Below are 23,717 nucleotides of genomic sequence, written 5' to 3'. Positions count from 1 at the left end.
GGGCCCAGACCTTAGCGCGTTTCATCTTGGGGTAGGAGGGAGATAAATGCGTGAGAGAGGGACTGTTACGCACGGTGCGTCTCCATCATGACGTCGTGAATTAGCTCAAGATTGTAGGGGGAGAGAAAAAAAGGAGGGGAGTGTGGTGAATCGGTGTTTCGTCGTGTATGGGTATACGTTTGTATATAGTGCATGTATATTTTTTGTATGGATTTTGACATTTATTACCTTTGCCATGCGTAACTGCAATACATAGAAAAACGCCGAATAAGATACGTTTTGTTTCTGTAACATTCTGTTTACGAACGGAGCAGCTTGCACATTTACAGCCATACTAATATAGCCATAAAATCGTTGTAAAGATGCATATTTTTACCAAATAACCCGACATTGGGCTTTCCCTGGCGGATCCACCCCGGAGGACGTACTGCTATCCTGACTGAGCGCATCGAAACTAATAGTAAGTACACATGCTATAGCTTTGCTTCAGGGGGCTAGATGCTACTATTACTGTAGGTCGCAATATTAGACTAGATTTATTCAGAAAATGCTCCATTTCCCATGCAGATAATCCAGACAGATGCAAAATTCGTTCTTCATTTTGTATGCAAAGGCCATTCATTTTCGATGGGCACAGGCCAGATTTGTTTAGAGTTCCTTCTTGCAAGAATCCTGCTTGCGTTTTTATGCTTTAGAAAGAGAGGATAACACTATTTGAAATGACATACAGCCGGTTTTAACGAGATGATGTTATTCCAGACGCTACTTTTAAGATCCATTCATATGAGGACTCTACGGGCTTGTTAATATGGTCGGCCTTCCTCTACAGGCCATCACGGATTCCCTTGTCAACAGCCGACAAGTAACTACCGGCAGCATACGGTTGGTGGCACCCTTACTGTGACCCTCACGTCTCAATAGTTTATGCTCAGCCATGCACAAAATACAGCATCTGAGTCTATGTGCGTGTGCCCCGTGTGGACCTGCACAGAGCTTGAAAATAGCCACTACATGTTTCTCTACATGAAGCTGTCTTTGGTGCTGAAATGGAGCGGATAATTCCTTTCCATGGCAGCTTCCGGCATTATGAACACCCAAGGAAGTAGGCAGTGTCTATGCAACATTGGAAATGAATGTGGATAGGCTGTAGGTGTTTTTGTAACAAGGTGTTTCCACAAGGCTGCAGTGGTTTGGAGCAGAGAAGGCGCTGTCCGTGGTGCTGAAGCCTTAATTGCATTTAAAGCTTGAGGCTAGTCGACTGGCCCCCTTCCTCCTGTCTGCTCAGTGCCGCTGCAGCCACAGCGCTGATAGAGTTAGCTGGCTTTATGCTGGATAGGCTGTTTCATCTGTGCTACACTCACTCACATAGTTTGCTTTTATCCGGCTCAGTGTGTGATCGGTGATATTAATGACTCCTGCTGGGCTGTCCTTTTTTCTCCTCATTTTCTCTATACTGCCTCCCCTCCCCTTCATGCTTCACTGGACAGAAGCACACACTACGCTGCCAACACACACAGCCCCACGTACACACACATAATAAACACTCTGGTGGTGTCTACCTCTTGCATGCTTCTTGTCAGTGAACTCTAAAAATACACTGCATAATGCTAATGAAGTATCCAGCAGAGTTTGTCTGTCTTCCACCAGCAAGCTTTGCTGCCATCTGTCTCCCTCACTGTGGTGCTTAGCTTTGTTATGCCCCCCCCTTCCCTATACCACCCCCCCACATCACCCCACACACACACACACACACACACACACACACACACACACACACACACACACACACACTCACACCCTCTACTCCTTACTGCCTTGTTAAGCGTGAGTTTAAGCAGTATATGTGTTTGTTTGTGCCTCATAAAGCACCATTTATTATTCAAAACTGCAAATGAGCAGCTATATATAGTGTGTTTATCATTGATACAGTCAGTTGTGTTTGTGTTTCCCTGCCAGCACTCGAGGCGCTGTGGCTCACGGGACTCGAGGGTCTTTTGACTTTTTGCTGATTAGCAAATCACACTCATTCTGGCAGTCATGAAATCTGCGTTAGGCGACCAAGTGGCCTGTCATTTCACCATCCTTGTAAAGCAAATGGAGTCTTTGTACACATTAACTAGAGTTAAGTTAATGTAATAGTTTGCCGATCGATACATTGGGACAATATATCCTATTTGTTATTTGTTGATATTACAGATATTATTTATTGATTTAATTTTAAACTCAGGGGAACTCCTTTAATTTTACATATCAAAGTCTGTTTACAGATCACGGGGAATGCTACTGCATAATGTGAAAAAAAAGTTGTATAAAGCATCTAATGGCTCCAGAGGGAGCTGTGTGAAGTCTGATAAATTGCCTCAAGTGATGTCAACATTCAAGTTGCAATGTGGGTAATGTAGGCCCCATGTTTTGACAAGGAAGATGAATGCATGTACAGTAATTAAAAAGAAACATCATCTCTGCTGCATCAACCCTTTTTTTAACTGTTCATTCTGAGTCTGACAATTTTGCATAATAGGAGTGCAATGCTAAATCGCTGGAGAATTGTCCCAGAGTTTCCCCCACCAGTGAAGCGGTATCATTGTGCCTTTAAAATCTGCCAACACACATAAAAGCACCTTTCTGTCTTGCAACGGAGAGCTTTTCTTTCCACAGTCTAAAAGCTGTTCCAAATACTTTTCTACCCTGACATTAAGAAAACTCTGAAATATATTGAGTGTCCCTTGGTGTGAAATGTTTCCATGGGCAGCCTTCTTGCAAAAAAATCAGTATCAGCCATCAAAACCTGAGATGAAACTCTATACAGGGCTTTTAAAAGGAAGCCAAGCTGGCTACTGAACCTGGGCTTTCTACACTGTAAATACAAATAGAAGCAGGGGGAGAAAAGTGGACTCATCCTCTCTGTGCACAGTCAGGCATGTTGAAAAGGGAGCATTTCTGCCAAAAAGTTGATGCATCCTTTTTTAGAAAGACAAGCAGTGGACCGAAAATGATTGTATCTGAGGACTGAGTGTAGCAATAATACTGTAAGAATGTTTTCTCAGTAACACGTTTCTCTTTGTCTCTTGTTTCCTCTTCTGTCTTTATCCAAAACCCTCAATTTACCTGTCACACTTCCCTACTTTCTTTTTAAACCTCTGTCTTCCTTCTCTTTCAGATCCAGAGATGGCACAACTATTGTTTCTGATTATTCTCTATGCTCTTCCATCTCTCGTTGTGCCCATACATAATTCATCAAGTGGAGGTAATTTGTTTGTGTGTTTATGACTGAATACGTGCAGGAATCTTTGTGTGTGTGTTTATAATATGCCTTAATGGACTGAAGTAACTCCGCAGAGATTGCTAAGTGACCTGAATGAAATGTAAATTCTGCAGCATCAGTTAAATTGACAATATGTCATATTGCTGCAATATATCTACATTATCTGGAGACAGAGCTTTTCCAACTCTGCTCTTGTCGTCCTTCATTCTTCTTCCACTTCTCTTTTTTTCAGGCTGCGCTATCATCCGGCCTCCCAGGGATGGGGGGATCCGTTACAGAGGCCTGACACAAGAACAGGTACAGAGAATGCTGTTACTGCTCTGGACCGAAATTACACAACCTCACCTGTCAAATCAAACACATTAAACCACAGTTGGCTTGAAGATTTTCATAATAAAAATATTTGATCTGCTAACTGTAATATAGCTTCTTCCAAATCAAATTAGAAAATAGAAATCATTATGTCAGCCTGAAAATAAAGTGGCGACAATAACATTAATACAAATTAGCTGGTGATTATCATTACTCCATATGATGAGAGCTATTTCAGCTAATGTTAAAATAATATTGACTAATGTTGTAACAACATCCAAGAATAATAGTTGAATATAGAGTTGTCACAATTTCAGATGACATTATTATTACACCATAATTCAAAAGTAAGTTGAATTATTGCATTTAAAGATTAAAGGAAAAGTTTGGCATTTTGGGAAAATATACAAATTGGCTTTCTTGCTGAGAGGAGAAGATTGATACCACTCTTATGCCTGTGCACTAAATATGCTGGTTAGCTTAGCATAGCATAAAAAAGAAATCTAAATGTCTTGTGCATCATTTTACACACATTTCCCCCAAATTTAGCCTGACATATCTGATATCCTTGGAAACTGTGGGATTCCGTTAGAATTTAAAAATAAAGTTCTGTGATTTTGAACAATGTTTAAACAGAGTTTGTCTTGTACTAACTGATCTAATGGCCGGTGAGTGAGATTTAAGAAAATCCCCTCACTTTATGAATGTGAAATAATAAAATGCCTCGAGTACCCCTCAATTTTTGACTAACCTGGAAAATGAGTTGTAAATTACAAAAAGCAACAAAAATACATTGTGTCTAATTTTTGTCATTCTGTTAGTATAGAAGTTAATTTAAAGACCCCCTTCAGACATGTTTTAAGACATATCAGAAATACTTTGCTTTTAATAATAATTTCTGTTAATACTTTTCCACAAAAAAATACTGTAGTTTAAGATTCTTAAGATGACATCTACAGCATTCCTGAATCCACAATCTATGAATATTGCTCATTTCAAAAGTATAACTGCTGGACACAAGATGTCTCTTACTTCACTGAAAAGTCCATTCACCGCATGTGCACTGGAGGTTTTAAATTTCCACATCACATTTGTGCAAGGTGCATATTGGACATGATTGGTTTCCAAATGAGTTGTGATGTGGGAAACTCATGCTCACACGTACACGTATTAAACTGAGATTTAACGTGAGCACAGAGAAACTTTCCTCCAGAAGATGAATGTGAAAATTCACTCTGCGCATACATACTTCTTCTCAGTGAAGCTCAAACATCCAGGTAAAGTAACAATACATTTTTGAGTCGAGGGGGAATTTAAAGCTCACGAGATTGTAATTAATTCTAACACTGCAGCAAAACTCTACTTAGAAGAGGGATTGGTGCAGTTTCAAAGTGGAAGAAGGACCAAAACCTTGACAACTGAGCCATTCAAATGTTTGAAATCTGATCGCACCACTCTGGACATCTGCACACATACAGTATATGTCAAACACACATACAACACACACACACAAAGTTGAAACATAAAGCTGGGCAATCCTTCATATATCCCTCCTTTCCCAACCAGAGAGAAGGTGTAATTCAGAGTGTGACAGCTCATCAATTCAGACAATATTGCCATGAAATGTTTTTCAGAGTATAACCTTATTGTCACAGCCATATGGCATCAGTCTGCATTGAGGCAGAATGTAGAGGGTCCCTAAGTGAATGAGAAAAAAACTGGTATGAGAGAGAATCAATCATGCTTTAATTACTATCTCTCCTTCTTCCAATCTCTTTCTGTTCGTGTTTCTCTTACAGATCCGCAGTGTGCAGATCCTCCCTGTGGATTATGAGATAGAGTACATCTGCAGAGGAAACCGAGTGATCGTGGGACCCAAGGTCAGGAAGTGCTTACCCAACGGCACATGGACGGACATGACGCTGCACAGCACATGTTGTAAGTCCGTTTGGGTTTAATTCTCAAGCCTCTTTTATCCTCTTCCACCCTTCTTCATCATCTCATCCCTTTTCAAAACAATTCAGTGGACAATAATGAGTTCTTATGTGTTCTGTCGGGTTAATCAACATCAAAATGAAGTTACAATAAATTAATAAAAGCCCGTAAATACAGAGGGAAGTGTGAAATACTGTGCAACCTTCACTCTCACGTTTGAGGGACTGGGATTGGAGTCATTTTTATCCACAGTGAAGTAAAGTAACGCAATCTTAAATGGAGCTGAAATTAAATCAAACTAAAGCCTTTAATTGTGGTGGTTTCCTTCATTACCTTACATTTAGAGCAGAAACAAGTGACCCATCCCCTTTTAAGTTAATATGTTAAACTTGTTAGCAAACAGATTTTTATTTACACATCCAGCAGTTACAGAGAAACTTTATCAATCATTTGAAGTCCTGTGTCTGTCTGATGCATTAAGCCAATATGAACTCTCTGTTAGTTTTTGGTCTTTACCAACTCCTGAGAGAAACATATGACTCTTTAGCTGCTAAATGTTCACCAGCTATTTGCTAACTGTTCATGCTTGGTGCTGAACAGGAAGTGTACAGTTGGTTTTTACAGCTTTTTTTTGCTGAGAACAGCTGTTAGCTTTGTCCAAAAACTGCGCTATAAGAGCAGTGAGAGTGAATCAAAATAAAAAGTTGTGGCCGGACAGCTAAACAATGAGCTGAGACTCACTATAAAGCTCCATAAAGCCGATGGAAGCTGCAGATTCAGGTGATAATTCTCAGTAGGTTAATCACTTTAATTTATGCATAGAGCACTTTAAATATTTGCTGTTATACTCAAATTAAACATTTCAAGTTCTCTTATTAATCAAAAACGGTTACAATTTAGAGGATGTTATGTTGTTAATATCTAAAAACTTTTGGTTGGATTTGAATTTCATTCTTGACATTGGGAGACAATTATATGTGTGACAAAATGAATCTCAACTCAAAGGTCCACTAACCAGCTTTTTTTGGAGCTTTCAACCGCATCTCCTGGGACCTGCAAAAAATGGAATTAACATTGAAAGCTCTTTCCAAGTCATAACATTAACTGGGAAGGTGTTAAAGTCATCAACCAAGTGTCAGTGGATGGCCAGAAGAAGACCAAGGAGGCTGTTTACATCCGACCCCAAAGACCACCCTTGATTCAGTGACCAGGGTTACGATCTCTCTCCTATATGACTTGTTTTCACATGGTGAAACCTAAGCCATTTGCTGATGAAGACTGTGAGATGTGGTTTAAAGCTTTGAAAAATATAGTAAGTGGACGTTTGAGCTGGGATTATTTTGCCACACATTTGAATTGTTGAATGCTCACAAATTATTTCAGTGAAATTCTTCTCTTGCCTGTAACAGGTAATATGTCCCAAAACCAGAGTTCGTAGACATACTTTCTGATCTATGAATAGGTTTGTTATTTTGCTGTTTCCTGCTGACAAGCATTTTTGTCTGTATGCTCTGAGATATGTGAGCCTGATGAAGAGCTATATAAAAAATAATCATGCAAATGTGAACGTATCTGATACCCCCATAGAGGATAGTTTGGGTTGATGCTTGCTGGGTAATGATTTGGAGGGCTTACATTTAGATTATGGTTGAGCTTGCTTAGCACCCACATGGAATCTAGTATATGTGTGTGTGATATGCAAGTCCATCTAACTTTGCCTGCAAACCAACATTTTCTTATTGGACTAAGGCCTGAATGTAATTTCTACTCATATCACATCTAAAATTCCCCTTCAAATACTGAGAATAAGACCACAGATCCAATCAAATCCCTGTTATATCTCCTGTTTTTGTTATTTCAGTTCACAGTTAACATCAGTGGAATTTATTTTTTTCCAAGAATACATTCTCTAAAGCAGCATTTTTTGTTTTCTCTGGCTTATGTAAGAGCACAAGCTGCAATGTGCAGATTGGAGTTTTATTATGTGCTCACATGCTGGAAGGAAGATTCAACAATCTCAGCAGCTAAACAAATTATATTGAAGAGCTTCGCCATTTTGTCAAAAAAAAAAAAACCAAGAGAAATGGAGGCTGTAAGCTAACATCACAAATGTGGTAACTAAACACAAAACTATCTGTCAAAAGGGGTTCCTAGAGCAGTAGACTTTCTTTATTGTGTCTGTGTTGTAGTACTTGAGTAACAGTGGCTGCCTACCGCTCCTAATAGGATGGGTTTAAAATGGAAAATCTGATTCTTACTTGTCCTGTGCGTATGTGACAATAATAAATGTAACTTATGACCACAGACGAAGAAGTTACTTACAGCTTTTATATAGTTAGGGATATCAAAATCAGCCAAAAATGACTATTAAATATCCACAAAAAATACAGGTTTGAGGACACGTTGAGAATTACACCAGGAGCACATATCCGGTTTGAATTTGGTCATAACATGGGCTGTGTTTCATTAATTTTTCAACATGCCCTCCAACACTTCTCCTCAGTCCTTGGTATGACATCATAGCATACGTCGCAAGGAGGCCACTTTTGCTACGTTTACACGTGGCCGGCTATTTTCATAAATGGACATTTCAACCTCTCCGCTTTCAAAAATAACATTGTGCACAGCTGTCAGTTTTCAGAAAAGTGTTCGTTTACATGTAGAATCCCAAAAATAGCAACAACAGCAACGAATCACTTCCTCTCTCTTCTCTTCCTCACTTCCTCGGCTGTCTCAGTTTACATGCAAACGTGCAAACGAAGTTTTCCAAAATCTCCACTCTGGCCGGAGGTTTTAGAAAGACTTGTTTTCAGAGGCGAATTCTCCGTTTGTGTGTAAACGAAGGGCACAAACGAAGGGAAATGTCTCAGTTTTTTTAAATAACCATGTACATGTAAACAGGGACTTGGAGAGCAGAGCAAAGTGGGTGGGGCAGGAGCAGGGGAGTGAAATGGAACACACCTGCCCTTGTTCACTTTCAGCCCAAACTATACGGATCGACTGCCAGTTGCCTTTATAGTGCGTTCCATTTGTACTTGGAACTCGGATTTTCCGAGGCCAAAGTCGGAAAAAACACGCCCCCAGAACTTGGGCAACCACCGACTACCCCGAGCTAAAAAATCCAACATGGCTGCTCCGTGCATCAACAGTTGTGAAAGCAGTAGTAACATACAGTTATAAGCACTTCTGTGTTATTTGTGTCTCACTAAATCAGTCGTAAACGCAGCGCTGCCCATATTCTATCTGTGGACATGTCGTTAGGCTGTTTGTATGCACAAACAACAGCGTAATGGATTGTTATAAACTGGCATTGCTAACAATGGCTAACCTGGCTAAAGCTAATGAAAACAATGAAAATTCCGACTTGTAAATGGAACGCATTCAACTCGGGTGTGGAACTATCAGCGCTACTGCTTCAAGTGTGTTTTATTATCCATCTTATTTTCTATTAATTATAGCATTCTATCCCCGTTTTCATGTTCATGCTATGTCTGCTTATGTCATGCAATTCCCTTATTGTACATTAGTTCTATTTCTTGTATAAAAAGCGCAATACAAATATTATTTATAAAAAGTATTATAACTGTTTTTTACACATCATAAATAGCTGCAGGCTCATTTCAATAGGGCTTAGTTAGCTGCAGGAGTTTCAGATTTAGAAATTTGTGATCTGTATCATGATTAATCATATTAATGCTTACATCTCACAAAAACAGAATTTCTTCCATGCATTTACAGATAATGTTGGAAATAAAGAACTCACACATACAACTATCTAGTACAGTGGTTCCCAACCTTTTTTCCTTGGCGCCCCACTTATGTCTAAGAAAAGCTGAGCCCCCCCTCAGAAACCGAAGTTGAGGTAACTCTCGAGATAGAGCCTTACTTTCTTTTTTGATACAGAGGAGTTATCAGCACTTTTACGTTTCTCCGCTATGTTTCATTCATAAAATACTGATGCCGTGGCGGCAGGAAAAACGAGGATGATAGCAGCTAGCAGCTGACCTGATGACAGCAAGGGCCACAGGTTAAGAGGTCCCGGAGGTTTGGCCTACTAAGTAGCCTGCTTACAATTTTAAGCGAGAACAAAAATATATAGTTATTATACAGACTTTTGTATACATTATATATTGTAGTGTATTATCATAATTTGTTTAACATGTGCAAATATTTTTTTTTTACCTCAACATCAAACCAGATAAAGACTTGCGCACCCCCTGTGATCTTTGCCACCCCCCTGAGGGGTCCCCGGACCTCAGGTTGGGAACCACTGATCTAGTAAATATAACGTATAAAGTAGGGCTGTCAAACGATTAATTTTTTTTAATCGCGATTAATCGCCAAATTTCTATAGTTAATCACGATTAATCGCATGTTTTATCACATGAATAAAATTCTATTATTTTGCATTTTAGAACTGTTTTTAAGAACATATTAACAATGGAAAGCCATTCTTACCAGTGTATCTTAATTGGGAATCAAATGAATGCAAAGAAAGTTACTTTATGAACTTGACTTTAAGATTTGTAATTGTTTATTATTTATTTACTGTAAACAAAAGAAAAATGTGTGAATCTGTCATTATTGCAGAGTAAGTACCTAACCTAACTGAGATGTAACACTAACACTTTGCTTGTACAGTACAAACAAAATGGTCCAAAAACCGGATGCCACAGCAGGACATTTGTAACATTTACGTTTTTCTAATAAGGAATGTAACAATTCTCCTGGACAGAAATGGGGTGGGACAATGTCCCAAATGACAAAACCAGTCAAAAAAACGATACAAACAACACAGTTCTAAAACCATATGCTGATATACATAGTCAATATAGTGTGCAGTAACTTGTTAATGTTAATGTTAATGTAATAATTGTGATTACTCACTGACGTCCAGTGATCACTGGTTAATGAGACAGCGTTTGCAGCACTTTGCTGCTTTCTCTGTGTCGTACAGGCTGTGTATGCATGAAAGTACTGTCCCTCTCGACAACTTTTTAAAGTTTCCATTCAGAATCTTATTGGCATCCATTTCGGCGTCTCGCACTCGCCATCCACTCAAAACGTAACATTAGCCTACTACTCTTTGGCCGGCTCGACAAGCCCAAACAAATGTGTGCGGCGTGCCTGTTGTTTTGTTTCCAGTCTAGCTAGATCCGGTGTGGTGTTGTAGTTTTTCTAACGTTACTAGTTGTTGCAACAGCATGTGAAAAAAACTACAAAGTTTGCTAGGCCAAAAAGAACGTTAATCTCGCAATAAAAAAATTTACGCTGTTAAAATGGATTTGCGTTAACGCTGTTAATAACGCGTTTAACTGACAGCACTAGTATAAAGTAAATATTAATTGACATAAGTTATATTACATGTTTCAGTAAAATATCAAGCAAACAACAATGAGGAAACTAAAAAGTTGAAATGTTCATCTTCTCCTTCTTTGGTGGTCAGCAACAGGAGTTTTAGCAGTTGTACATTAGGCTACTGCCACCTAACCATGGATGTATTTTCTTGCACCGAATCGCACCGAATGCATAACTGCAATGCATTGTGGGTGATATCCACCTCTGGAGTGACAATCGTTCACTCGCTCCCTCAGCCATCCGAGGTTCAATCTCATCAAGTTCACTTCAGTTTTTTAGACAACTGGAACAACACTTAAAATGCTCATATTGTGCTTTTTGGCTTTTTCCCTTTCCTTTATTGTGTTATATATCTTTTTTTGTGCATGTTATAGGTTTACAAAGTGAAAAAAGCCCAAAGTCCAGCCCGAAGGGACTTACCATCTCCAACAGAAAACACTGTTCACAAACTGTTCCAAACAGCTCTATTGTAGTCCAGCCTTTACTTCCGTGACAAACGTGCGTCACTTTGTAAACGTTATAATGCTCGCCTAGCTGCTAGCGTGGCACGCGCCCTCATGCTCTGCTTCTGACTGGCTGGTTGTCCTTACCTAGCTACTGCGCATGTTCGACTCCCAACAAAGATGGAACAGAAGTGAGATGCCTCACTCTGTAGCTAAAACAGAGAGCTCAACACACAGGGTGAAAAGAGGAGCTGCAGCAATGTGTAGTACAACAAAAATATGGTGTTTTTTGAAAATTAAACCATGTAAACCTATTCTGATATAACCTCTAAATACAATTATGAACCTGAAGATGAGCATAATATGAAGTGCTTAGGGGAATGAGGGCATGTTGAACCACTATTAAAATGCAGCCATAGTCATAACATAAACAAGTTCTCGAATCATCTTCTCTTCTTTTGTTGCCGTCTTTGTGGCGTCTTCTTCACCCTCGTTGTTTGTCTACTTCCAGTAGCGCCAGCCACATGATAGAAACGTCATCAACACACTCAAAACCCTCGGCTGGGCTCAATACATCCAAAAAAGCTCTGATAAACACACTGTACACTGCCTTGACGACAAAGTTAGCGACTAGCTGGTAAACAATGTGGAGCATTTAGCAGCAAAGACACAGACTCTTACTGAGCTTTTGGACACCCAATAACAAATATTTTCTCATTCAAAGCATGTTTACCTCTGATAAATGTTTGTGTAACTGCAACTCAATCCCCCAGTTATTATGAATTTATCTTTCTATAACTCCCTTTGTCTCAGCCTCCCTTACTTTTGTGCTTCTTCTGGTTCCCAGTGCTGCTGTGCCCGCGGGTGTGGACCTCCCTGGAGAATGGCCGGGTGATGGTAAAGCCCCCCGGGCCACCAGTGGAGGGGACAGTGCTCCATTACAGCTGCCATGCCGGTTTCATCCTGGAGGGCAGAAACATCAGCCATTGCACTAAACTGGGCAAGTGGGACGCGCCTAAACCCACCTGCCTCTGTGAGTTTCAAAGCCATTGTGACTAAATTGGATTTGACATTACGCTTCCAATTACAGTAGAATTAAGAAAAGTATGTTGTATCGTGGGATGCCATTTACTGTCTTGGGGGAGATTTAGTAGGGTAAGCAGGATAAATGACAACACAGATGATGAGTAATGACATTTGCATTATCATTGCAGTCAGTCAGTGTTAGAGACAAGCTGCACAGTCAGCGAACATTTATATCACAGTGCCCATAAATGTATTTTTATTTAAATTCAAAATATCCATCATAATATGTAGTAGCAAAGATGAATGAAATTGATATTCATGATTTATTATCATCAACTTTTTAGTTTACCACTTAGGAAAACTGCCGACACTGCAAAGAAACCCCAAAAAAGGAAGACAAATTTATCAAAAAGACTAAAGTCTATGGCGTTTTTCCATTACATGGTACCTGTTCAACTCGTCTCGACTCTACTTGCCTTTTTTGGGTTTCCATTACGAAAAAAAGTCCCTGGTACCTGCTAACAGCTACTTTTTTTAGTATCACCTCCGTCAAGGTTCCAAGCGAGCTGAGGCGATACCAAAAGGTGACGTGAAAACCTGCAGACTACTGATTGGTCAGAGAGAATCGTCACTAATCACTGCGTCATCATTGCTAGCGACAGACAGGGGTGTGTCACTACCCGATGTGAGTCGAGTGCAGATGTGTGTGTGTCGCATTAGGTCACGGCAGTTTCCTGCGGTGTCGCTATGACGACCAGCCACGCTTGCCTCAGGCATGAGGCGGTACTTATGCTGCGTTCCAGACACAATTTTTAGCCCGTAAGTTACGACTTCAAGTCACGACTCACGACTTGGTAGCGTTCCAGGCAAAGTCACGACAAACCCTTCTAGCTAGCGTTAGCTAGCGGCTACCTAACATTGACGTTAGCTAGCACTAGCTGATACTAGCGATTTCTAGTTGGCGACATATTTTGGGCTTCATTTAATAACCATAACCTGTAGTAGTACACAATCGTATGCGTATTGTTTTGATTACAATGTGCAGAATTACTTTACGTTGCCTGTCTATTTATTTCTATAAATCGCCGTTAATCACCGGCGTCTGTACAGCATCAACAGGGGTCACCATTGTTTTTTATGTGTGTGTGTGTGTGTGTGTGTGTGTGTGTGATGTAAAAAACTGTAACTGGGAGTACAACGATCTGGTACGAGTTCACGGGTAGTAAGTTACGGTTTTGACCATTCATTCCAGGGCACTTTCACAAGTAGAAGGTTGTGAAAACACGGGTTACGGGTTGCCTGGAACGCAGCATAAATCTGCAATGGAAAATGGAGGACGGGGCACCGCCAAGGGGGTAAGCTTCTCCTCGGACCGCGAACCTCCTATGGCGCCATTTTGATGCTAATAAGCCATCACCTCCCGTTAGCATTCCATTGACTGCCATTCATTTTGGCGCCACTTTGACAGCGAATAACTTTACATCTGAAGCGTTTAAATACTCTATTTGTCCATTGTTTATTTCTAAAGAAACACGACAATGTATAAAAGGCTCCATTACCTTGTACCTCACGTTATGGCTCCGTAGCAGACGTTTTTGTAAAAATAGGCTAACGATTGTGTCATAACCACGCAACTTACTGTCGCATAGTAGAGGAATTACCGTATAGTACAGGAGAAGCGCGCAGGCAGTTTCGACTTACATTAGCTGTTTAAGTGTAATTACTAATGTTAACTAGCATTTTAGTTAGCAATAATTAGCCTGTGCCTATGTTATCTCCTTACATATACCTACGCTCTCCGTCTCTGCAAGATTGGGAATGATTGAGATTTCTCTCGGCACAGCTACCAGAAGACTTACAACTTTCAGACACGTTGCTCACGGCACATTTACGTTGTCTCTCTCAGTTGGAGACTGCGCAGTAATGCTCAGCCATCACCGGAAAAGTGCTTCTAACGGCCTTCACTGGTCTCCGTCCAGAGCAGCGGGGTCTGTTGGTCCATTTTATATATGTCAATGGGCACCGCGGCCGAGTCAAGTCAAGCCCAGTAGAGTAGAGTGGAGCAGGTACCATGTAACGGAAAAACGCCATAAAAAGTCTAAAAGAGAGGCTGACAGTGAATGCATGAAACACTTACTTACACCTTATGCTAACCGTAGCCAAAGGCTCACAGCTGGGGCTAATTCAAGTTCATGTTTATGTAGCTAGCTAGAGCCTTGACTCACAGTATGTCATCTCAAAGCTGGATAACAGCATTGGGATCAGAATCATGATGGGGATGATTGAAATGAATGACTAGTACTTGTACAAGTTACTATATGAAGAGAGGGGAGAGCTGCATTAGCAAAGCTGTTTTTCTTTTGTTTTTCTACAGAAAAACTACCTACCCCAGCTTTATTAGATTAATAGACAAACAAGTAATCTGCAACTATTTTGATAATTAATGAATTGTTTCAGACAATTTTTCAAGCAAAAATGCCAATCAATCTCTGGTTGCAGCTTCTTAAATGTGAGGAGGAGAAAGATGGTTTTCTTATTTGACACTAATCTTAAAGTTTTTGAGCTGATGAGATAAAACAGGCATTTAAAGACATTACCCTGGCCTCTGCTGAATATAATAGGCATTTATTTATTTATTTTTACAATTTTATGACATTTTATCATCAAAATTGATTGATCAGTTAATCTTTAGTGAAGATGATTGTTAGTTGCAGCCCCAGTAAATGTATTTAAATCTCTAACAAAATATTTATTGGCAGGAATGTACATTGGAACTAAAACAAACAGAACATTTCATCACACAGACATGGCTCACTTAGATTTTGCAGTCTGCCCCACAAAAATGGGAACACAAGGCTTTAAAGATAACGGATCATTATAAACACCTGCTCTCCCAATGGTGAAGCATGGTTGCTAGGCAATAAATAATCCAACCAATCAGAGTGTAATCCACAGGGGGTAGTTTCTACCGTTGGCACAGGCAGGTAAAACAAATGATGAATACAAGTGAAAACCTGATTGAATTACCACATAATAAATACTTAATGAATATAAGATGAGCGAGTGTGAGTGGATATTTCTGATATCAACACCCAAGAGTGTTCCTGGTTACACAGTCCAAATAAATGAGGATTTAAGCAAAAAACAAACAAACAAAAAAACACGTAGATGAAACAAAGAACTGAAAGAAATGAGACTGCTAACTGGTCATCTGAGGAGTTGGCATGGCAACCAATAAAGTTGCTATGGGAATGGTAGTATTAAAAGGGATGAAAGAGGGAATTATCAGCACAGACTGGGCATCTGAAAGTAGGTGACATATTGTATAATTTAAAAAAAAGAAGCTGGAAGATGTGTAAATTCTCTATGGTTCACTCATATGTGTACTTATAATGCACTCTGATGGTGTTTAAAAGATTTTCTATGGTACCTACACTATATAACTATATAAGATTTAAAGGTTTTTCTGTTTATTTTCATGGTGTGCCTATGACATATTTAAGGATTATATAATATCTACCACAGTTAGGGACCCAGCATCCAACCAACACTGTCTCAGGACAACTACAATGTTGTGTCACTGCCATCTAGTGGAGTGAAATAATTTGAGTTTTGAGCTTTACTGCACCAAATCTTTATAAACTAGGGCACAGACCTCCGCTAAGGCACGCCCTATCTCACAATGTTAATGCAGTGTGAATTTTCCCAATCAGGAACTCATTTTTCCAATTACCACATGAATGCAGCAGAAATGCCCTATCTTGCAATGTTATTGAAAGTGAAAAATAATTAGTGTATCCACCCTGTGATTTGGATCCGCTTCTACATTTAATGGGTTCTTCCTTGGCCCATTCTACACCCTTCCACCAAGTTTTGTGAAAATAGGGCCAGTATGTAGTTTTTCAGAAAGACAAAAAAAAAAAAAAAAAAAACGAGGTGAAAACATAATCTCTTTGACTGCATAAAGGTGAATAATTTAATTGAAAAACATCAGTATTTTCCATCAAATGCTGAAGCAGAATGATCTTTTTCTTCTAGTTAACTGTGTTTTTTAGTGATGTTTTCTTTTTCTTTCTATTTGTGTTTGCCGGCCAAAGATGACAGAAACTACACAGGTAGGAATCTTTCATTCTTACTATCATGTCCATGCTAACCAAATTGTACTACACTGTAATAGTACATTTTTTATTTGTATTGTGTCATGGACATACAAGTGCCCAACCAGTAGCTCAGTCCATAGGGACTTGAGAACCAGAGGGTACGGAGTACGGAGTGTGGACTGGTAGATGGGGAGGTGTCAGTTCACCTCCTGAGCACTGCCGAAGTTCCCTTGAGCAAGCACTGAACCCCTCACTGACCCTTCATTCTGAAATCTCTTCACATTTGATGCGTGTGTGTGTAAATCAAACGGAATAACAACAGAATTCAAAAAAGAATTTCCCCAAGAGGACAAATTAAGTACATTAATATTATATGGTGATTAGGTGGTGAACTGTAAAACATTACATTGCAAAACAGAGGACGTTGTCTTCTGTCCCAAGCTAACAAACAAGGTTCCCCTTTGTTTTAAAAGTTAAAAAATCATTTCACACATTTCAAGTGTAGTCCTTAAATCAACATATAATTACAAATAATAAAGCATGAAATGGTTAATGGTAATGTACCTGAATGTAACTGTACACTCAGATATTTGATCTTTAAATGCTTCACATAAGGCTTTGCAATACTGTGCTGCAGATGTAATGTGTACTGTCGTCACAAGAGGGCAGCAGCAGCCTAAAGCACAGACAAGTGGCTGTTCTGGAACTGAGGGTTAAAATCAGGCTGGGAAAATCTGACTTCATAGGGAAAAGGAAATGTGTTCAATCAAAAATCTTTTTCTGCTGTGAGAAACAAGACTTTTGAAGTTGTGAACTCAGTTAAATAAATTAGTTTTAATATCTAATATTAGAACTCGACATATTACAGAGCTAACAACATTTCCCCCAGTTCCTTACCAGCCCATGAACATGATGAACATTATATTTCTACACCTGAGTTTTGAGCAAATACTTATTTTATGAATCAAAGCACTGAGAGAGAAGATTAAGACTATTTAATTCATAAGCATCATTAGTGAGGTAGCATTTTCAACTCAACTCATCCACACAAACCCCCTGTCTTCGCTGAATTTAAATTTCCAAAGTTTTAATGAACATTGTCTGTTAGTTTGTTGCTAATTGTTTTTGCTACACTCCTATCGTCTACTAAGAGGAAGAGGGATTTTGAAAAAGGAGAGGGTTAGCTGTGAGTTTGTCAACGTGCAGGAATAAATATAATCAGGTATGTAATATTCTGCTCACTTACCCCAGTCCCACATACAGCGCTATTAGACCTGTAGTTCTGTACGAGGTTGCAGCAGGTCATTTCTGAAAATGAAGTAATGTGCTTAGCCAGCATTCCCTGGGAAAATGTTCAAAACAGGTTCAAAACATATACTAGTTCAGCCATTTTATCTGATCCCAATGAATACATGTGTTACTGTTGCAGGATGGCTCACCCTCTTGTACAGTTATGTCACCCAACAAATTAGGAATTGGCCAGATATTGAATCATACACTTGCTACAATCCTTAGAAGCAATATGCACACACTAAACTCAATATATAGTTTCATGCGAGTAATCCGAGAAAGTAAAAACTTTCCAAATATCACTGACAGACTTAACAAACACATAATTAACAAAGCAGCAGAAAACACTGTTTCCTCAAATAGAAATTTCCATCTACTGTCTCAATACTGACCTCCTTCTGGCTCTGCTCTCTCTCTCTTCACTCCATGTGCCATCACCACCCACTTACTGCCTCCTCAGCGGGAGAAAGGTTAATACCCTGCTCCTGTCTGTGTCTGCTCTACCCTCTGTGTGTGTGTGTGTGTGTGTGTGTGTGCACACGCACATATGCAGCAGGATTCTCTAGTTCCTGTTTTCTCCAAGTGCAGTAACAACACCCCAATAAAGGTACACAGTCAATACAAACAAAGCTACAAATAATCGGGACATGACAATCTAACACAGTTTCTATCCAAACTCTGTATACGTATGTACAGTATATGTACATTTATACATATGTGTTTATATATATATATATATATATATATATATATATATATATATATATATATATATATATGTTCTCTGTATTTTATTTTTAGATTATTCTTTTTAATTATCTATTTCATCTTTTAGGATTCTTATATTGAAGAATGCAGAAGCGCTAACAGGCATTAAAGCAAAAGGGTGACATAAATCTTTATCTTCCTCTCCAAAACAACAGTGCATTAGTCTGTCTCAAAACGTTGAATTTTTAATGGAGTAATTTGATAAAAAACTGACTAGTTATCAGAAAATGTTACAAAAGCAGGAATAAAAATTTGTCGGTGGATTAATACACATTTTGTCGACTACTAGAAGTATTTACAGCAGCAGGACAGTGTCTGTGGGACTGACTCAAAATAAACTACAGTAAGTGCCTGTGCTCATCATAGTCAAAGAACATGAAGGCTCATTGATGTTGTTTTTAATAGTGTTTTGACAACAAAAAAGCTCTATGGCACGAAGGAATAAGATATATCAGATTCAGCAACACAGACAGTACTAGTACTTGTTTTCTTCATGGGATTTGTTGGAAATAAGGCCACAAAAAGGCCACCCTCAGCCTTAAAGGTGCCCTGCCACACAAAACCGTTTTTCAGTGTTATGTGTGTTTGTGTTATGTCGTGAATGTGAAAATGAACTGCTACCTCCTGTCAGCTCTAGCCACTGAAAAGAAATAAGCGGAGAAATCAGGCCAATTACAAAAGCTGGTCAGTCTGACGTGGTGTTGCCTGAGCTCATTACTATTCATGAGCTCGCCCAGTTGCACTGGGTAAAGGATGCTGATAGCCAGGCTCTCATTGGCTAGCTGTTAGCCAATCAGAGTCAAGCAGCTTAGCTCGTTGAATATTATTGAGAACTGGCACAAATTGAGCTGAGTCTTCCTACAGGCTTTCTATACCACGCTAGAATGGCTTGAAACAAGGTAACCAAGGCATTTTTTCCACAAAAAATGTTACAGAGTCCATGGTAGAACTTCAGACATTACCATAAAGTAATGAAATACGTGTGGCACAGCACCTTTAAAAAGATGGGTTGTATCATTGGGATTTTAGCAGTGCTTTAAACTTGGCATGTGAGTTATCTGTTCAGTATCACATAATGTCAAAACCTACAACCACATAAACCGTTGATAAGCAGGTGCTGTGAGAGTAAACTAATAATTTAATTTAAAACATGATTCCCACTCCTCACCTAGCAAAACATGTGAATATAAGCCTTGTACTTAGCAATAATTAATTTTTAAAGCTAATGAATACAGTCAAAACTTTCTGATAGTTATGTAGCAGAAGGTTTATTTTTTTCTTCATATCTACGTATATTCATAACAATACACTATTGGTTACCAAATGTTGCTATAAAGCTGTGCCCTAGTGGCAGGTTATTGTGTACAGTCAAACAATGAACTTATTATTCTTAACTCCCCTCCACTCTGATTCTCAGGCATGATATATTACTCTAATAATGGAGGTGCTGCAGAGTATTGGAAACTAGGTAGTATGTGGTGTGCTGCTGGACAAATTATATAATGATGATCCTGTATTGAAGTTAGAGCTTATTACTGCATGATGAACTGTATTTCCATAGCGTGCTGGCCAACATTTATGCTCCCATACCTTTTTGTAATTCCAATAATACTGTCCCTGTAATGTGTAAATACAGCCTGAGCTTCCACCTTGCCCATCTGGTACAACAAGCAAAGTTAGACAAGCATAAAGAATGGATTATGAACTACTCTTTGACCAAAGTCTGATCTTGGCACAAAGGAACTGGATCAGACGTTTACTGTCGGCATTGTGTGAAAACAAATGTCATCGTCTGAATTTAAACACTCTGATTGATTTTACACAATATATTTTGTCTGAGAATTTTCACAATGATTTGGATTGCTCTCGGAATAACATGCAATTTGTGCTCTGGTGATTGTGTTAAAAAGGCAACATTCAAAAAAGTATTTTCCTCACTAACACCTCTGCCAGGAGGAAAACAGGCCATTATCCTGAAGGATGCTCAGTGTTCAAACTGCAGACACGCAAGCCTACAGTAAAAGGCCCTCATTATCGCAGCTCAGCAACATGTGACAGCACTCATGTCTCCATTGCATCTTTTCTAGGCTGTGCCACAGTTCATATTTCCTCTGAATGTTGTATTTGCCACCATTAGGGTTAACACTGCACTGCCCAATGCTGGTGCGTCTTGAATGTGTTGGCTGTAGGATCATGGACCGAGAAAAAAAAGCATATAAAGTTCACGGCTGAATAATTAATAGTGCGTTGGATGGGTCGCAGGGTGGCAGCGAGGATGAGGAGGTGGAAGTGGAAGGCAAATGCCAGCAGATGATCACTACAGTCACCTCCGCCTGTGAGGGCTTGTTAGCAGCTGGATCTGAACAGCGCTCTGCTACATGGAGATATCCAGATAATGAGATTTGGGTAATGAACCAGAGTTATATAATGGTCATATTCCATTGCCTAACTACAGAGGGTTTTTTAATTTAGACTGGAGAAATAATGGTATTCTTCTCAATTGGTGCAATAAGTAATTTTCAAAAGGGAACTTTTACACTACCATTACATTGCAATTAGAGCACTTACACAGGAACTACAAAAACATGAGCATGACCATGAAATGAATAAAAGTAAAGTCAATAATCCAAATTCAAAATAGCAGAAATGTATCGTTGGCAAAGTATTGTTCTGAGAGAACAAGCTGGTAACCTTTAGATGTAACATTTATCACAGGATTCATTGATATCATATGATGTTGGCAGATGTGTCTCCAAAAGCATCAAACATACATTTAAAAAAAAGACTGTATGATCATTCAGTTTTAACTATACAGTAAAGGCTTAAAGGCCATTGTGCCTGAGTCTATGTGTGTACTTGTGTACTATGTGTCAGAAGAATGTTGGTCTGTCGATGCACTACTTTGGTCTAGATATCTCAGCAACTATTGGATGGCTTGCCCTTACATTTTGTACAGACATTCGTGGTTCCCAGAGGATAAATCCTCCTAACTTTGGTGATGCCCTGACTTTTCGTCTAGCACCACCATAAGTTTGACATTTGTGGGGGTTTTTTTGTAGTGAAATGGTTTAACAACTGTTGGATGGATTGCCATGAATTTTGGTAAACACATTGATGTCCCCTGCAGGATGAATTGTAAAAACGATTGATTTTTGAAACTTCTTTTTAAAAATCAATCAACAGATGGAACAGATTCATGCATTACATAATTTCTTTGGACATCTGTTTATGTTATTGGCCATGCAGTTGCCCAATCATTATATTAATCAATATCAGAAAAGACTTAATCATTGATGTTGTGGTATTGATGCCTTATTGGTACGTATCACCCAGTCCTACCTAGACCTGCTAATTACTAAATTCATGCTCACCTGGAGAAGATAAATCTGACTCTCTGGGTATTTAATCATTGTTTAAATGGGCTTTTAACCCAGGCAGGTCCTTATTTAGCCTCCTATGCATTGATCAGAAATTGATTATGGATGCACTAGCCTACATTGTAAGCCAGCAGCTGCAGCAAGTGGTGGGAGTAAGAAGCCAAATGCAAAGAAGAAAATGTGACAAATAGAGGCTGTGTGGAACTCTTGTGGAATGGATGCATTGTTTAAGTTAAGCACAGCGTGTAACTCATTAGAAAATCTTTGAGGAGATTTTGCCCAGAGCCCCCTCCCAACCATCTCTCTCTTTCTCTCTCTCTCTCTCTCTCTCTCTCTCTCTCTCTCTCTCTCTCTCTCTCTCTCTCTCTCTCTCTCTCTCTCTCTCTCAGCATAGATTTTAGACTTGTCCTGGCTCACTCTCTCTTCTCTCTCTCTCACACACACACACTCTCAGCCTGCCGGTGCTGCAGTGGATCAGACGCAGAGCTCTGGCGCGCCTGCTTTTTCAAGGCAATCGTTTCATCTGTTGGAATACGGCTGCGTTAAAAGGGGGGGAATGCTGCGTGCTATTTCCGCGGCTTCAGCTCTCAGTTCACACTCCAGTTGTTTTTTTTAGCTACAGCTCCCAATCCACACTCATTTGACCCGGTTGACGTGTTCTGCGCGGACTCCAGTGTTAAATTCGCGCGTCCCTTTTGCGTAAAAGTCGTGAGTAATGGACGCGCTGTCCAATATTAATGATTGATTGCAAGCAGAAAGCGATGCGTTAGTTTAGTCACGCGAAATGTGCGGAATTGCATAGATATGAGCTGGATTGCAGGATTGAAACTTGACTGATGAGCATCTCGATGCGAGCAGCAGCGTGTCCTCACATGATCGCTACGAGCGTTGCAAAGTAAAGGCTGACTGAACTGTGTTTGACTTTGTCCCGAAAATATCCAGCAAGCCATAATTAACCATGCATTATGCTAAAGTATACGGAGACTAAATTATTTACTCGATTCGCTAAACCCTTGCAATTAAAAGTAATTAGTTGGTTGACACGATATATCTACCAAGTTCAACGTTAGATCCAAACTCAATCCTGCCTAAAGGAGCCGGGCACGTGTAGAGTTCACTTAAATTTTAGTTTCAAAATTTGCACATAAAATAAGCTTTTCCCGGTTTAGCTCCGCTGCAGCACCGTGGCCAACTTGCTCTCGTTCAGCTCACCTTGAACCATGCTGGAGATTTGCAGAAGTCCTCCGCGGGTAACTCGCGCAGCCCGCGGACATGCGATGTTCCTCCTTCGGGCATCTCTCATCGTGCTTCTCCTCCTCTGGCCACGGCCGTCCGCAGGCAAGAAGAAGCTGTACATCGGAGCGCTGTTCCCCATGAGCGGAGGCTGGCCCGGCGGTCAGGCGTGTATGCCCTCCGCCCAGATGGCCCTGGACCTGGTGAACAACAGGAGCGACATCTTGCCCGACTACGAACTGGAGCTCATCCACTATGACAGCATGGTGAGTGCATGTGGAGGAGAGTCAGAGGAGGTGCGCACTTAAGTGATGTGTGGTGTCAGTCAATGAGGGATCCAACTTATCTGCCTCTCAAATTATCACGAGGAACAACTGACTTTGTCATTTTAAGTGTGCTGAATATCGTTTGTCACTGTTGCGTCACTGTTGTGTGTTTGATTTTGATGCCTCCTCTTGCAGTGAAACATGTTTTTTTCGGACTTTTTGGAGCTTATTCTATTTTACACCCTGGTTTCTCCAGAGTCATGGCAGGTAGCCTATATTAAACTTGTCAAAAACAACAGGACATTTTTCCTTTTGCCTTTTCCCCAAGACACAGATCTCAAAAA

General features: G+C 39.8%; 1 protein-coding gene across 2 annotated transcripts in view; it reads left to right on the top strand.

Moving 5' to 3' along the window:
• The first annotated feature begins 22 nt into the window (after nucleotides 1–22).
• The window catches only part of gabbr1a (gamma-aminobutyric acid (GABA) B receptor, 1a), a 65,250-nt gene continuing 41,555 nt past the window's right edge, over nucleotides 23–23,717 (top strand). Inside the window, exons 1-7 of one of the 2 annotated variants that reach the window (XM_031313297.2) lie at nucleotides 23–460; nucleotides 3,161–3,247; nucleotides 3,498–3,562; nucleotides 5,377–5,515; nucleotides 12,161–12,346; nucleotides 16,437–16,454; nucleotides 23,213–23,373. In XM_031313297.2, coding sequence (XP_031169157.1) covers nucleotides 3,169–3,247; nucleotides 3,498–3,562; nucleotides 5,377–5,515; nucleotides 12,161–12,346; nucleotides 16,437–16,454; nucleotides 23,213–23,373 — 648 coding nt within the window. In that variant the 5' untranslated portion in view covers nucleotides 23–460; nucleotides 3,161–3,168. Of the gene's footprint in view, nucleotides 461–863; nucleotides 883–3,160; nucleotides 3,248–3,497; nucleotides 3,563–5,376; nucleotides 5,516–12,160; nucleotides 12,347–16,436; nucleotides 16,455–23,212; nucleotides 23,374–23,717 lie in introns of those variants that run through there. The other variant, XM_036005860.1, reaches the window with a different exon arrangement.

This window comes from Sander lucioperca, chromosome 10, assembly GCF_008315115.2.
Source record: "Sander lucioperca isolate FBNREF2018 chromosome 10, SLUC_FBN_1.2, whole genome shotgun sequence".
Lineage (NCBI taxonomy): Eukaryota > Metazoa > Chordata > Actinopteri > Perciformes > Percidae > Sander > Sander lucioperca.
The sequence above is the reverse complement of the archived record's forward strand: the minus strand, read 5'-3'. Positions and strand labels throughout refer to the sequence as shown.